Below are 14695 nucleotides of genomic sequence, written 5' to 3'. Positions count from 1 at the left end.
GGGCAATATTTCAATGGGAAAAGGCGCCAACAAAATGTTCACAAAATTTATCCAAATTATGAGACATCTTCTGCTATAGCTTTTGGGGAGAAAAGTCTCTCATCATGGAGTGACATGACTTTGTCTTAAGACTCAAAAAAGCTATAGAATAAACAGGAGATGATTTTAAGACAAAAAAAACTTTTATTAGGCTGAGGATTATGCTCTTAGCATGGAGCTCAAGATAAGCCACTGAACACAAACCTGAGCATTTGGACAGATGGGTGACATCTTAACAGGGGAAAGAAGGACAACAAATACTTCCCCAAATACTCTAGACTATGAAAGTAGCCCTGATTGTAAGCTAGTCATGGAGAATAAGAAAAAAGTAATAAATTATTAGCACAAACTAGTTCTTAATGGACTGCCAATCCACTTTCCACCTGGAAGAAAAAAGAAAGGACGAAAGGAAATTATGACTGGTGGTATCCTGGGGTGAGAAATGTTAGTTGTCAAGGAATAGGGTCCATGTTCACGTCAATATGCAGAAACATAAGTTGAATGTTTGTTGCTTTTTCTTATCCTCTTCCTAGAATCATTCACTCATTGAATCAATCAATAAGCATTTATTCTGTTCATCCTTTGTTTTTGAAGAGGAGACCAATGACTGCATAGGGTGATGTTGCAACTTGCATGTGAATTGGATTTCTAAGGCAGAGTTATGCAAAGTCATCAGCTTCACTCTCTCTTCCAGAATCATGGATGTCCAGTGGCAAGATGAAAGTCAAGATGACTGGCTATGGTCCGAAACGCAGTGAATCTCTGTTGTCTGACCAAGCTCTAAGCACTCCACAGCACCTGCTTCAGCCACCTTCATGGCTATTGGAACAAATTGTTCTCATCAGGTTTTCCTGATTTTGAAATCCACCAACAGAAGTCTTCATATGCTTGGGGTAAACATCCTCCTTACTCATCAATGGGTTTGAGGTCCGTATGTTACCTTCAACTTGGTTTAGCCCATCTGCCAAGACAGTTTTACTGGGGTGCGGCCACTACATGTGCTACAACTTCTTGGAGTCACAGGTGAGAGTTGGGTGGCAGGTAGATATGAAAGGCAGACAAGCAGCCCTGAAAAGGGCTTGGTAAGCCCTCGCACCCCGAGGTGCTTGTCCACCTTGAACATTCCGTACATCCCACAAGCATTTATTAAGCATCTAATACATGCCAGATATTGTTTTAGTCAGTGGGGATACCAAGGCACAAATGGAACAGACCCTGCTCTCTAGGAGTTTATATTCTATTGGAAGAAACAAAACAAACAGGAAGAAGCAGTGGATAGAGCACCGGGCCAGGAGTCAGGAAAACCTGAGGTCAAATATGGCCTTACACACTCACTAGCTGTGTGACCCTGGGCAACCCTTCACCCTTGTTTCCCTCAGTTTCCTCATCTGTAAAATGGGGAGTGTAACAGCACCTACCTCCCAGGGCTGTGATATGATCATTGTAATGCACTTAGCAGAGCAACTGTCACATATAGGAGCTACCTAACCGTTAGCTATTACTATTCTGTTTTCTAGGGAATACTAGCTGTAGGGAATAGATATCTACAACTGTTAAGAAGAAGTAAAGACCAGGAATCAAAGTTGGCTAAGCCAGCAGTCTAATCCTCAAAGGCTGTACAGATGACCTCAAAGAAAATCTCAGGACCTCATGATGTGGTGCAAGAAGCCCTGGATTTAGAACTGTGTTGGAATGTCTGTGAATCCTGTTTTACTTAAACCACTTAACAGCCTTGGCCCGTCCTCATCTGGAAAGGGAGTTGAATGAATAAGATCTCGGAGATCCCTTACAGCTCTAAGTCTTCTGACTTTCCATAGGTAATTAACACTAGAGAGGAGGATCATGTAGTTTTCTTACACCTGGAATTTTGACCAAAATTAGGTCAGCAAATGAAATAAGGGGAGTGAATTTTCTGTCCATCCTGATGGATTAAGGAAGTTTTTTTTTTCAGATATCTGGCCTGATCCTGGATGGGGGAAGCCAAAAAACAAGCAGAACTCAGCCAGAGGAAAGTAAGGGGAACTCCAGGAGCCAATATCACCTTGGACCACCTACCCTAAAGATTTTCTTAAATATCCACGTGAAATGGAAAACTCTTTTCTGTCTTTGTCTTTTTTTCCTTATGTGACATTGGTGTGGCTTATCTGCTAGCAGGCTTTATATTACTGGAGATGAGCAGATAGTGAAATACTGAGAAGCAGTAATGAGGACTTGGAACCCTTATTTGGAAAACAGCTGGCCTGAGGAAGGCATTTTTCTTTGGTTGTGGACTAATAGAACAGATCACACAGAATCACAGAATTTGACAGCTGAAAGGGAAATCAGTTGCTGTCCAGTCTAGCCCATACACAAAAGGAATCCCCACAATCAGATAGCTGGCATGTGATCTTTCCTTTGCTTGAAGACCTCAAAGGAGGGGGAGCCCACCATCTCTTGAGAGAACCCATTCAACTTTTGGAGAGCTCTAATTGTTAGGATATTCCCCCCACCCCACTAATATCAACCCAAAATTGACCTCTTTACAGCTTCCACCCATTACTCCAGGGGCCAAGCACAGCAAGTTAATCCTTCTCTAGACCTTCAAATACTTGAAGGGTATTGGGTCCGTCCCAAAATCCCCACCTCTCTGTCTTCTCTTCTTTGTACTGAATGTCACCAGTTCCTTAAGACAGTCCTCATTTGGCATGCACTCCAGGCCCCTCATCACTCAGATTGCTGGATGTTCTCCTTAAACTGTCCTTACACCTGCCTTGGCCTCATTAGCTCCAGGCGCTGATAAGTTAGCACAGGTGATCAGAACATAGAATTCATGCGCTAAAGTTAACTTTCTGATCACTAGCTTTATATGTAACTTTCCCCTTATTTTCATGGAACAGACTGCATACACAACCTCAGCCACCTTTTTTACAAATGTGTGCTATTAGTTACAAAGCAGGCAGGCAGGCAGGCAGGAGGGTGGGGACAGATCCCTGCCAATCCATCACTATTGCTGGAAAAACAAAAACAAAAACCCAACAACAATGTTAGTTGTCAAGCAACAGGGTCCATGTTCATGTCAATATGCAGAAACATAAGTAGAATGTTTGTTGCTTTTTCTTATCCTCTTCTTAGAATCATTCACTTGCTGGTGGAAAGTCAGTAGCACCATCTTCCTATACCAAGAAGGAAATACTGAATACTGACAGTATTATCACGAGTGCATCCTAGAGATATGCTGAGCAGAGCTGGCTTTAAAGATTTTATGGCCACTGTTGACCCCTGAATCTGACTATAAACCAGGTAGACCACCTCACATTAGGGAGTTCAGCATAGGGGGGAGGGCAATTAGAGGTCATATTTGCAAAGTTGAAGTCACAACTATAACTGCAGCGCCACCTTTGTCATTACAGAGTGAAATGAAATTTAATGTAAGATCATTGGAAGGGACCTCTGAGCTCCTTGAGTTCAAGCCTCTCATTTTACAGAGGGAGAAACTGATGACCATAGAGGTAAAAGATCACAAAGGCAGGTAAGTAGCAGGGTTCATATTCGTACTCTGATCCTTTGACTGTGGATCCTATAGCCATTGGACTAGGCTGTCTTGCCCTACAGTTGCTACATGGACTTCCATCACGCACAGGGCCAGTTCAGGAGTGGCCACATTTGAGCCCTCTCAGTATTTTCTCATCCTTGAGCCACATAACCAACCGCTTCCCCTTCTGATATGAAAAGGAGGTAAAAAAGGGCCCTGAATTTCAATATGTAAACATCTTATTTTGTGCTTCATCCCCTCAATGATCATTTTTAAGTGGTTGCTCTGTGCCGATCTCAGTAGTAAGCACTGGAGGAGTAGAAAGTCTAGCTATGATACATTTCCTGCTTTCAGGGAGTTTATAGTCTAGTAGGAAGATTAAGGTATAAACATCAATAATGATAACACAATAGTGTATGATAAGAGGATTAAAAAGAGAGGTACACTAAAAAGGACTTCATGAGGTCTAGGGAAGAGATCATTATCAACTAGGGAATGAAACAAATTTTCAATGGAGGGGTAACATTTGAGTTAGGCTTTCAAGGATTGGTAGAAACTCAATAGGTGAGCCCTCTCAGGAGAGAGGACATTCTTCTATGTGTATGAATAAGTGTCAGCAAGGGCCCTGAGGCAGAAGAAAGCAGAGTATGTTAAGGTAGTAAAAAAAAAAAAAAGCTTTGTTTGGCTAGAACACTATATGAGATAAGGCTGGAAAGGCCAGGTGGCACCATATTGTAGAAGGCCTTGAATGCCAGGCAAAGGAGTTGGAATTTTACTCATCAGGAAGGAACACAATGCTCTAACCAAACTGGCCTATTTGCTATTCCCCATAAATGGCTTTCAATTCCTCACCTCTGTGACTCCACCTCTCCATGCATGGAATGCTCTTCCTCTTCACCTCTGTCTCTTGGATCCATTGGATGCATTTGGTTCAAGTGCCATCTCCTTCAAGAGGCCTTTCCTGATTCTCCCAGGTATTTGTCTCTCCCTGCCCCTCCTCCACCACAACCAGTAGTAGTTTATCTGTGAACAGATTACACCCCTCTAGTAGAATTTAAGCTCCCTGAGGTCAGGGACCATCTCACTTATATGTTTGTGCTGCCCTCAGCACAATACTTGGCACATAATAGGTGCTTAATAAATGCTTGTTGATTGACTGGCAATAGGAAGCCTCTAAATATTTCTGAGTAGAGGAATGACATGAGCAGTTCTACATATAAGAAAGATTATTCCCGTAGTGGAGGTGGAAAGAGCTTTCAGCCTATCACAATTGTTTGGGCCTAGTATGCAATGCATACATTCACAGAATCACTGATTATCACAATTGAAAGAGATTTCAGAGGCCATCCGCTCCAACATCTATAACAAGAATTCTCTCTATATCATACCAGGCAGGTGATTATCCATTGAAGACTTCTAGTGGAGTGGACGCCATATCCTACTCTACTATGTCAAGTGAGGGCATAGATCAATTTATTAGCAAGTTTTCCTTTACTTCAAGATTAAATCTACCTCAAATTTCTACCCATTGCTCCTACTGTCCTCTTCGGGATCAAGCAGAATAAGCCTAATCTCTCCTCCATATGCTAATCTTGAAACACTTAAAGACCTTCCTCACACCATCCAAGAATTTTTTCTTCTCCAGGGTAACCACCCAAGTTCCTTCATCTGGCAAGATTTTAAGGCTCTTTACCAATCTGGTTATCTCCCTCTAAAGGCTCTGCTTCCTACAAGGCAGCACCCCAAACTGAACATAATACTCCATATATGGTTGGATGAGGGCATATGGCATGCCTCAACGGTATCATCACACCTTGTAGCTTTAAGCACTAGACCTTTCTTAATGCAACCTAAGACTGCATTCATTTGTTTGTTTTTGGCTGCCGCATCATTTGCCTGATGATCCACCAGAACTCTTAACTCCATTTCAAGCAAACTCCTGCCAAGCTGTACCTGCTTCCCATCTTCTACTTTGGAAGTGGATTTTTTTTTTGAACACATGTGTAAGACTTTATATTTATCCCTACTGAGTACAGTATCCCTTCTGAATCTTAGATTGAGCACAACCTTCTGATTTTTTGAAATCTTATTGGTGAATCTGTTATCCATTGTATTAGCTATTCCTCCCAGTTTTATGTCATTTGTATTTAATAAAGATGCCATCTAGGCCTTTATCCAAGTTGCTGCTATCAATACTAAAGCAATATTACCCTTGGGCCAATCTATAAGAGACTTTCTTTCAATTAAGGTGTTCATTTTTACTACTTAATATTTAGATAATCTAGCATTAGATAATATCACATATCATATCTTATGACCGTGACTTTCCTAAAGAGTATGCAATACTACTCAGCTATCACTGTTTTGAATTGTGGATTCAGACAGTAATTTCTGGGCCCAAGAAGCCAGTTTCCATCAGTGCAAAGAGGCAGCCTGTGGACAAAGACTTCAGTGAATTAGGATGGAATTTCATTTAGGTGGGTGAGTAGGGCTATGAATTTCTCTCAAGTTCTTTAGTAAAGAAACCTCAACTTGGTCACAGCCATCACAAGTAAAAAATGATAAAACAAAATCCATGAATGGTGGGCTTAGTTGACTCCCATAGCTTATTTTCTCTTCAAAGCACTAGGCACACATTAACCAATCCATTAATCCTCAATCCTGTTTCTCCTCTGGAACTGCATATTATTGTTCTTTTATGGTTGGGGAAACTCAGTGAGTGAGGTTAATTGCCTTGCCCAAGGCCACAGAGGAAGTCAGTGTCAGAGAAAGAATTAGATTTGAGTGATTCTAGACCCACAATCTTGTATTAGGACCAACAGGTCATGCTTGATGCCAGAGCTGATTTTGATATTTGTGTGCATGTGTGTGTGCATGTGTGGGATGGCAGCCAGTTCCTTAATGATGGAGCTCTCTTCACTTTTCCAATTTTGGGACAACACCTGAAACCATTGTAATGAATTAGTTCATTGCAAAATGTATCCCCCTGCTTTTCCAGTTCATGGCTATGTCTATACAAAAAAAGAACTATTTCACATGGGAACTGGATGATCTTAGAGAAGTGGACATTGACTTCTAAAGGGCTAAATGTTTCCAAAAAAGTGTTGCCATTTAACTATTCACTATAAACCAGGTAGACCACCTCACATTAGGGAGTTCAGCATAGAAGGGAGGGCAATTAGAAGGCATATTTGCAAAGGAGGGGGAGAGGCAGCATGGTACAGTGGGAAAAGTAATGGCTCTGGGGTCAAAGGACATGAGTTCAAATTCTGATTTTGTCATTTACTACTTTGTAACTTGGGGCAAGTCACTTAACTTCTCTGGGCCTCAGTTTCCTCAACTATAAAATGAAAAGGTTGGATTAGCTGGCCTCTAAGACCCCTTCCAGCTCCATATCTATAAATCTGTGAGCCTAAATTTCCAACATATATTCTAGATTGCTCTCATTGAGTCACTTATTGCTTTTATGAAAACAGACACTATTAATACCACAAGAGACAGATATTGACTTTTGAGCAAAGTCTCTCTCTGTCTCTCTCTGTCTCTCTCTCTCTGTCTCTCTCTCTCTCTCTTCCTTCTTTAGAAGAATTTAGGGACAGAGGACATAAAGAAAGGTAGGAGATAAAAATTCTGAATCACAGACTAAAGGGAAAGAAAACAAGGCAGTCAAACGAAGGGGTGGGGAAGAAGACAAAAGCATCAAGAAAACACATTTGACTTTCTTGACATCTCTCAACTTCAACCTTTATGCTTACCATGCTGATTTCCATGCAGCCCCATTACTTCATTTTTCCCCTTCATGTTTATTTCTCCCCTTCATGCAGAAAGTCCTATTAGATTTCTTAAAGCCACTAACCTAAATCCTATTGCTTTACAAAATCCATTCCACTAAAGAGATTAATCCAAACTGTTGGATGAATAAGGGGAAAAACATCTTCTGTAGCCAAGTGTTTGTATATAACGTCAAATCAGAAGAGGGAAAAGGACACAAAAGGGCAAATAAAATGTACAGGTACACTTGTATAGCAAGTATGTTGATTCTTGATCTGCCACAGTTATGAAGGATTACAAATGTTTAGTCCAATATAATCGTAGATACTAGGCATCTTTGTTGGACTTTTCAGGAAACAGATGACACACCCTTAAAGTGTTTCTAGTTTATCCCATATCTCACTGTGGATATAGCAAATTAAACTTCAGATGTTCTTCAATACGCTATAGCAAATAAAATGTATTTATGGGGTTGGTTAATTTAGCTAGTGTTGAAATAAAGCCCAAGGTTGAGTTACGATAAGCACCAATCTTGGCCTTGGAGAACAGATGAAGAAGTTCTTTTCTTTTGGTGGATAGGTGGGTAGCTGCGGGTGCAGAATGCTGAACATACCATCCAACATTTATTTTGTCTTTTTTTTTTTTTTTGTTAGAAGCGAAGGTTCATTTGGGGTTGGTGTACAGCAGGGATTATGTCTAGGAAGCATTGTAATGTAAAAACAAAGGGAATCAATAAAACCTATTAAAAAAGCAATGGGTACCAAAGAAAATAGACTAAGCAATCAGCTTCAAAACAGCACCAAATAGAGAGGATGTTAAAAAACCAAACTAATTAACTATAGACGATAGTTTACTGTGGTTTCTATGACTGATATGACTAATTAGGTATACTGAAGGTGGGCTGTGAACACAAACCAAACTCAGCAGGATTCATTCTGAAAGTCTGTCCAGACCTTTAACCTTTAGAGATTACTTAACATCCTGTAAAATTTCCCTGCTAACTGTGCTACCATTGTTATCCCAAAGGTCTAAGATAATCATCTCGATGATGACAATCAGTCTGACAAGTCTTTAACAGGTAAATACATGCCCTAGGATCGTCAATGTAAATGGACTCATTTAGAAATTGCCTTTAAATGTCTGTTTAATTTCCTCCTTTAGGAAACCAAATTTAATCAAAGAGACCAACTTTTTTTTTTCTCTTTAAAGTTTTAATGACATACTTAACTGCATCATTATTTTGTTAATGGCAACAGAAAGGGTAACCCCAAAAAGATTTTAAATCTTCCCTTTTTAAAAAGAGAAATTATGGCTATTTATAATAAAAACTTTAATTACCGGAAAAATGTGGAAAAGTTGAAGTAAAAACTTTCTTGATAAGGTGGGCATATATATACATCCCAACACACAAACCCAATTTATGATATGGATAATTAATAAATAAGCTTCAATTTCCTTCTATACAAAATTGGGATAATAATATTGAGGGCTACTGAGAGGAAAACATTTTGTGGCCTGCAGAATAGTATGTAACTCTCCATTTCATCGGGTCCCACAGCTACTCAGTGCTGAAGAAGAATTCAAAGATACGTTCCTATGTCCCCCAGGTTCAGTGCTCCTTCCATTAAACTACACTGCCTGTCAATGAATAAATGAATAACAGTAACTGACATTTAACTGCATTATACTCAGCTAGGCAGCTTTGTCAGTACAATGAATTTGGAGTGAGAGAATGAATTTGACAGACTCTACTTTGAGGCAATCAAGACAAACCTTTTCACTTTACAGTTAAGGAAGTGACACCCAGAAAGGGGAAAGGTCTTGCGAAGATCAGAGAGGTAATAAGTGTCAGAGCAAAAATTACTCAGGTTTTCTGAATCCAAATCTAGTATGTGTTACCACTGTTATCACTTAGGCAAAATCCTATTATACGCAGTCCAGCTATGAAGTAAATGTTTCTGTCTCCCCTTAGCATTAACCAGTTTTACTTTATCAATGCATGTGGACAGTTACCACTATGATGTAATGAAGATAAATTTATATTGCATAGACATATACATATATGTAAATAGGTAGGTGGCATAGTGGATAGAAAGCTGGGCCTGGAGGCAGGAAGATTCATCTCCCTGAGTTCAAATCTGGCCTCAGACACTTACTAGCTGTGTGACCGTGGGCAAGTCACTTAACCCTGTTTGCCTCAGTTTCCCTCATCTATAAAATGAGCTGGAGAAGGAAATGGCAAACCACTCCAGTATCTTTGCCAAGAAAACCCCAAATTGGGTCATGAAGAGTGAGATGTGACAGAAAATAACTGAACAACAATAAATACACACACGTATAATTTTTTAATATATTACACATGTGTGAATATGTATGCATATGTATTTAAATAAGCAAAGATAGCAGAAATTAGAACTCTAAATGAGTAAAATCCTTCATCATAGTTAACGAGTTGGCACTGCACTTACTTATCAATACTTAAAACATTCTGAAATTCCTGTCTTGAAATATTTATAATATAAAATAAAATTATATCTATTCATAAATGAAACATTTATAGGCCACTCCAAAACTGGAATCATTACTTTATTGTCAGCCGTCATTAAATAAAAAACACCTTAAAATGGCAGTATTTAGGTTGCCCACCCTTTCATTCTTCAAGTTTGGCTCCAAGTGCCTTTTAGTTCTTTTTAAGACAAACACCATAAATAATTGTCCCACACACACCCCCAAGAGTGGAGAATGGCCAATACTGAGTATATTCAGAAGAAAGGTACTTGAGCAATTCCAGAAGAAGAAAGTTACAGCTTTTTAAAGAATGAAGGTATTTTGGAATTAGTATCTAGCCTTCCAAGGTGAGTATGTTCAAGGAATGCACTCATTTGGACGAGTAAATTCAGATAGGTTTGCTGGGAAAATATACATTTTATTTCCTTATAGTCACCTCATGCATGCAAGTACCCTGGAATTGCTGGGCAGTCTTCAAGTTTAGGTGTTGGGGTTTTTTTTTTCCTTTCTTTCTTTTTATAGGGTTTTCTAGCCTTCACACACACACACACACACAGACACATCCCAACATCAAAGAAAGTTTCCTTTTTTGGTGGCCAATTCCAGTCTGTTCTGCAACTGACTTTGACACTTCCTAAGCCTTTCCCCGGCTGGTTTCGACATTTGCCTTTTACACAGGATGGCAATTCTTCAGGGTTTTTTTTTTCTTCCAGAACAAATACACCACTCATCACACTGGGTAAGAAAATGTGTCACCATTTCTTTATTCATATGCAATAAGTTATACTAAGGGGGAAAAAATAAACTTTCCGAAGATGGAAATTTATACCTTTGAAGTGGAATGCAATGGGAAAATCTATAGTTGCCAGCTAAATCATACTGTATTTTTTTCTATTTATGCTTTGCTTGTTTTAACAGAAAAAGGCTCTGACTTCAAATTGCATTGGCTACCCCACATCTCTGGAATGCATTCCCTCATTCACTCTGCCTCATAGAGTTTTACTCTTCCTAGAAGACAGAGTTCAAACATTATCTTCTATATGAAACCTTTTTTGATCCCCCAACTGCTAGTGTCCTCCCTCCCAAACTACCTTGTATGGAACTACTTTATACAATTTGCTTGTATGTATTAATCTTAGATTCTAAATATGGCATATTAAATACACACATATCTATATCCATATCAGTGTCAATATCTTTATCGCTGTTTCTTGTCTCTCCCATTAGAATGCATGCTCCTTTCCAATAGGGCTATTTCATTCCTTATACTTATATCCCCTAATCTGGCTACTGCAGTGCTTGGCACACAGTAGGTACTTAAAAAGCACTTGTTGATTAATTGATTATAACCTGAAGTGAATTAGATTAATTAAAATGGTATTTTGCTTTTCCAAATTTGACTTCAAAGTCACATGCTTGCACATATAATACAAAAGATGTCATTTAAGTCTTGATAAAAAAAAATTCTTGAGTTAAAATTATCAACGCTTCTTGGTAGTCGCCCCATTATAGTTTTTAATAGAAATGACGAACACCAATGAATTTAGCTTTTTCAGCCTTGCCTCTGCTGCCCCCACCATTACTTGCACTACAATAAAATATAAGCGATCATTTCAGAAATGCATTGACTTTCGGAGGTTTCTTGGGGAGCCCACCTCTTGGATGAGCTATCTGGGCATATGCTTGACAGTATGATGTTCAAACAGAACCCTGATTGTCCTCATTTACATTCCTGTGCAATATTTAACAATGCCAGCAGTATTCTTTTGTACTGCCTGGCATAAAGCTCTATCATTACATTATTGCTCCATATAGTAATTCATTTTTAAAAGAGACTGCAGAAAAAAATGTAAATCTGTATAAAAAACTCTCAACTAGTTAATGAAGTACTTTTAAAAGGGTTCCCCTACTCCCATCTTTTTGTTTCTTTTTCTTTCAGTCAATTATGCATTAAAAAGAAACTTTGGGTGACTATGGCTGGTCTAGCAAAGGCTGTTAAACACAACTGGAGATGTAATCAGTCATTCCGAAAGAGAAGTGTGGAAGTATCAGTTATATACACTTTCCTGACTTCATTTACTTTTACTGCCCCTTGATTAACTATGGAATATTTTTTTATTACCCACCTCTTGCCAATAATTGGATATTTTAGTGACTCGCTTTGGAACTTTTAGACAAAAAAAAAAAATTACATGCATGCACACAGATAACTTCCTGAAATCAGAAAGTCCAACTCATTTAAGATACCCAGTAGTCTCATTAAGCCAGTAAGTAAGCTTAAAAGCTTCCAGCTGATAGAGAAGGGGACCCGGGAGACTGGCAGCAAACATTACCTTTGCATGAACGAGCCTTGCCTGGAGCAGTCGTGGCAGCCGTTTGCACCTGCTGCTGTTTGCCCAGATTTCCTTCACTTCCAGTTTTCAAGTTCTTCTCCCCTAAACTGTGTTTTTTCTGCCTGCTGTCCTGCTCGTCCCTCCTAGATAATGGCAGCTTAGAAGCTGCATTAGCTGAGAACGGTCTAGCCAAGCGAGAAGGCTTGGACATCGCGAATCAGCCGGAACATTACCTGCTGGGCCAGCAGATTCTAAAAATCCTCTGAGCTTTTTACTTTGCAACTGACCCAGTGAGAGGCTGCAGGATGGAAAGTCCTGGCTTGCCAATTCGATCTCTTTTAAACAAAAGGCACGGTGGAGTCACACAGACAGTGTACCAGACCTGTGGAATGTAGATGTGGGCTCGGGTAAAGCAGCTGACGGTTCTGCAATGGTAAATGCTCCAACTCCGAGGAAAAAAACAGATGCTGGGCTCGGAAACGTTCATAACACACACGCCTCCTGGCATGCACAGACTAGACACTGGGCAGCCTTCAAGTGGGATAAGAATGTAAACGTTACCCCACCCACTCAGGTGAAATAAAGAAAAAGAATCCAGATGCAGGGTGAATATTTCGGTGAAATATGCAATTACATGATACTTCCAGGCATTGGTTCAAGCACATATCTCCTCCCCTGACTAAACTTTTGCCATCCCCAGGATGACTATGTACCTCTGTCTACCTGCATCATTATTTCTAAAGGAGAAGAACAAGGCCAGGCCTCTGCTCTCCTCCCGTTGGTGGTCATCAGTGATGGATCACAATGGATCGTGTACTACAGGGGATCAATAGAGGTCGGAGGAGGGGGGAGTGTAGAGTAACTGAGGCTGAAAAGAGCTCAACTCCCAATCACAAAAATACAGTCACAAAGAGCTAAAAGCTACAGAGGCAGGATTCAAATCCACATCTCGGCTGATTCTATACAGTGGGCTTTATGCTACATCAATCTACCTCTCAAAGAACAAGTGAATGACAGTTGACATTTACACAACATTTTAAACATTTGCTGAGCACTTTACGAATATATTATCTCATTTGATCCTCACAATAGCCCTACAAGGTATGAGCTACAGCTGTTACCATCTTTACTTTGCAGGTTAAATGACTTGTCCATGGTCTTACAGCTACTAAGTATCAGAGGAAGCATTCAAAGCCAGGTTTCTATTGACTGCAAATCCACTGTTGTTCCTATCACATTATACTGCCTCTCAATGAACAAATGAATGTTAATAATAATTGACTTACTTTATACATAATGATAACAATAACTGCCATGTGATTGCTTTACATACATAATCTCACATTATTTGTATAACAACCCTGTGAGGTAAGTATTGCTATTTCCCACTTTCAGATAAAGTTTAGTGACTTGTCCAAGATCACACATCTACTACATATCAGAAGCTGTGGTAGTCTGTCCTTTAAACTACACTGGCTGTTCTCATGCTTTTTCAGAAAACAGGAGGAAGAATATTTTTTAAAAAGTGTTTTAAAGGATCATATTAGTCCAGTTCCAAAACATTCATTCATCCATTTAATACATAGCTTGTATCAAGAATACAAAAACTCTTTACTATGACAGATAACCATTTTCTCTTCTAGCTTCTCATAACAGTGATTTTATGATTTGGGGTTAAGCTTTTTTCCAACCTCAATTACTCTATATTCCCTTAGGAAGAGTCTCTTTATAAACTATAAAAAGGTTTGGGAAATATGTGATCACCAAATACCGCTCCAAATGTAAACACCATGCTGTTTCACATTTATATTAGATAAACTTACTACTGCTTAGCACTGTTTCAGGTGGGATATACTCATCCCTAAGCCTTCTAGCTTGGTAAACGAGACCTTCTGGGTCATCCCACTCGGACATGGACTCTGGCCCTGGGATAGGCCTGCTTTGTCCTCATCTTGCATTTTTCAGGTGATCTGGTATAGAAGAACTAGGCTAGCACAGGGCATCCTTTCCATTTCCAAATCATGTTTCCTGCACCCTGGCCATGCCTCTTATCAATCTTCCTCCTGCCACAACTCAAGTTTTGGTGTTCTCATAGATGAGCTTTTACCTTATCTGTCTCAGGACTAAGCCACTATGACACTTTCCTGTCATTTCCAAGCCCTCCTACCACAGGCACATTGCTGTCCCACTTCCAGCTTTCCTTCATGTCTTGTCTTCTGCCTTTAGAACATAAGCTCCTTGAGAGCAAGATTTGGCTTGCTTGCTTGTGTTTGTGCAGTCGGTGCTTGGTACAGTGCCTGGCATATAGTTCTTAATCCCCCCTCCCCCCCACCCCATTTAAGCTTGGCTTGGGTATATGTATAGCAAACCTCTAAGATGAAGATCCTGTATCATGGTGAATGATCCTCATCCATGTAATTTCCTCACCTGTCAGTTCTACAATCATGAACATGATGGCTCCTTAGAGAACCTTGCCCACTGCTACAATTGTTACTCATTTCAAACTCTGGACATCATCCTTTTGCCTTATACA

The 14695-nt window shown here is 39.7% G+C and overlaps 1 protein-coding gene across 1 annotated transcript in view; it reads right to left on the bottom strand.

Annotated features, from left to right (window-relative positions):
• The window catches only part of KIAA1217 (KIAA1217 ortholog), a 536845-nt gene extending 524343 nt beyond the window's left edge, over positions 1-12502 (bottom strand). The window contains exon 1 of the mRNA XM_027847866.1: positions 12163-12502. Coding sequence (XP_027703667.1) covers positions 12163-12373 — 211 coding nt within the window. The 5' untranslated portion in view covers positions 12374-12502. The remainder of the gene's footprint in view (positions 1-12162) is intronic.
• Between the last annotated feature and the right edge of the window lie 2193 nt (positions 12503-14695).

Source organism: Vombatus ursinus, unplaced genomic scaffold (genome assembly GCF_900497805.2).
Source record: "Vombatus ursinus unplaced genomic scaffold, bare-nosed wombat genome assembly UNPS02005459.1, whole genome shotgun sequence".
In the NCBI taxonomy this organism is placed as follows: Eukaryota; Metazoa; Chordata; class Mammalia; order Diprotodontia; family Vombatidae; genus Vombatus; species Vombatus ursinus.
The sequence above is the reverse complement of the archived record's forward strand: the minus strand, read 5'-3'. Positions and strand labels throughout refer to the sequence as shown.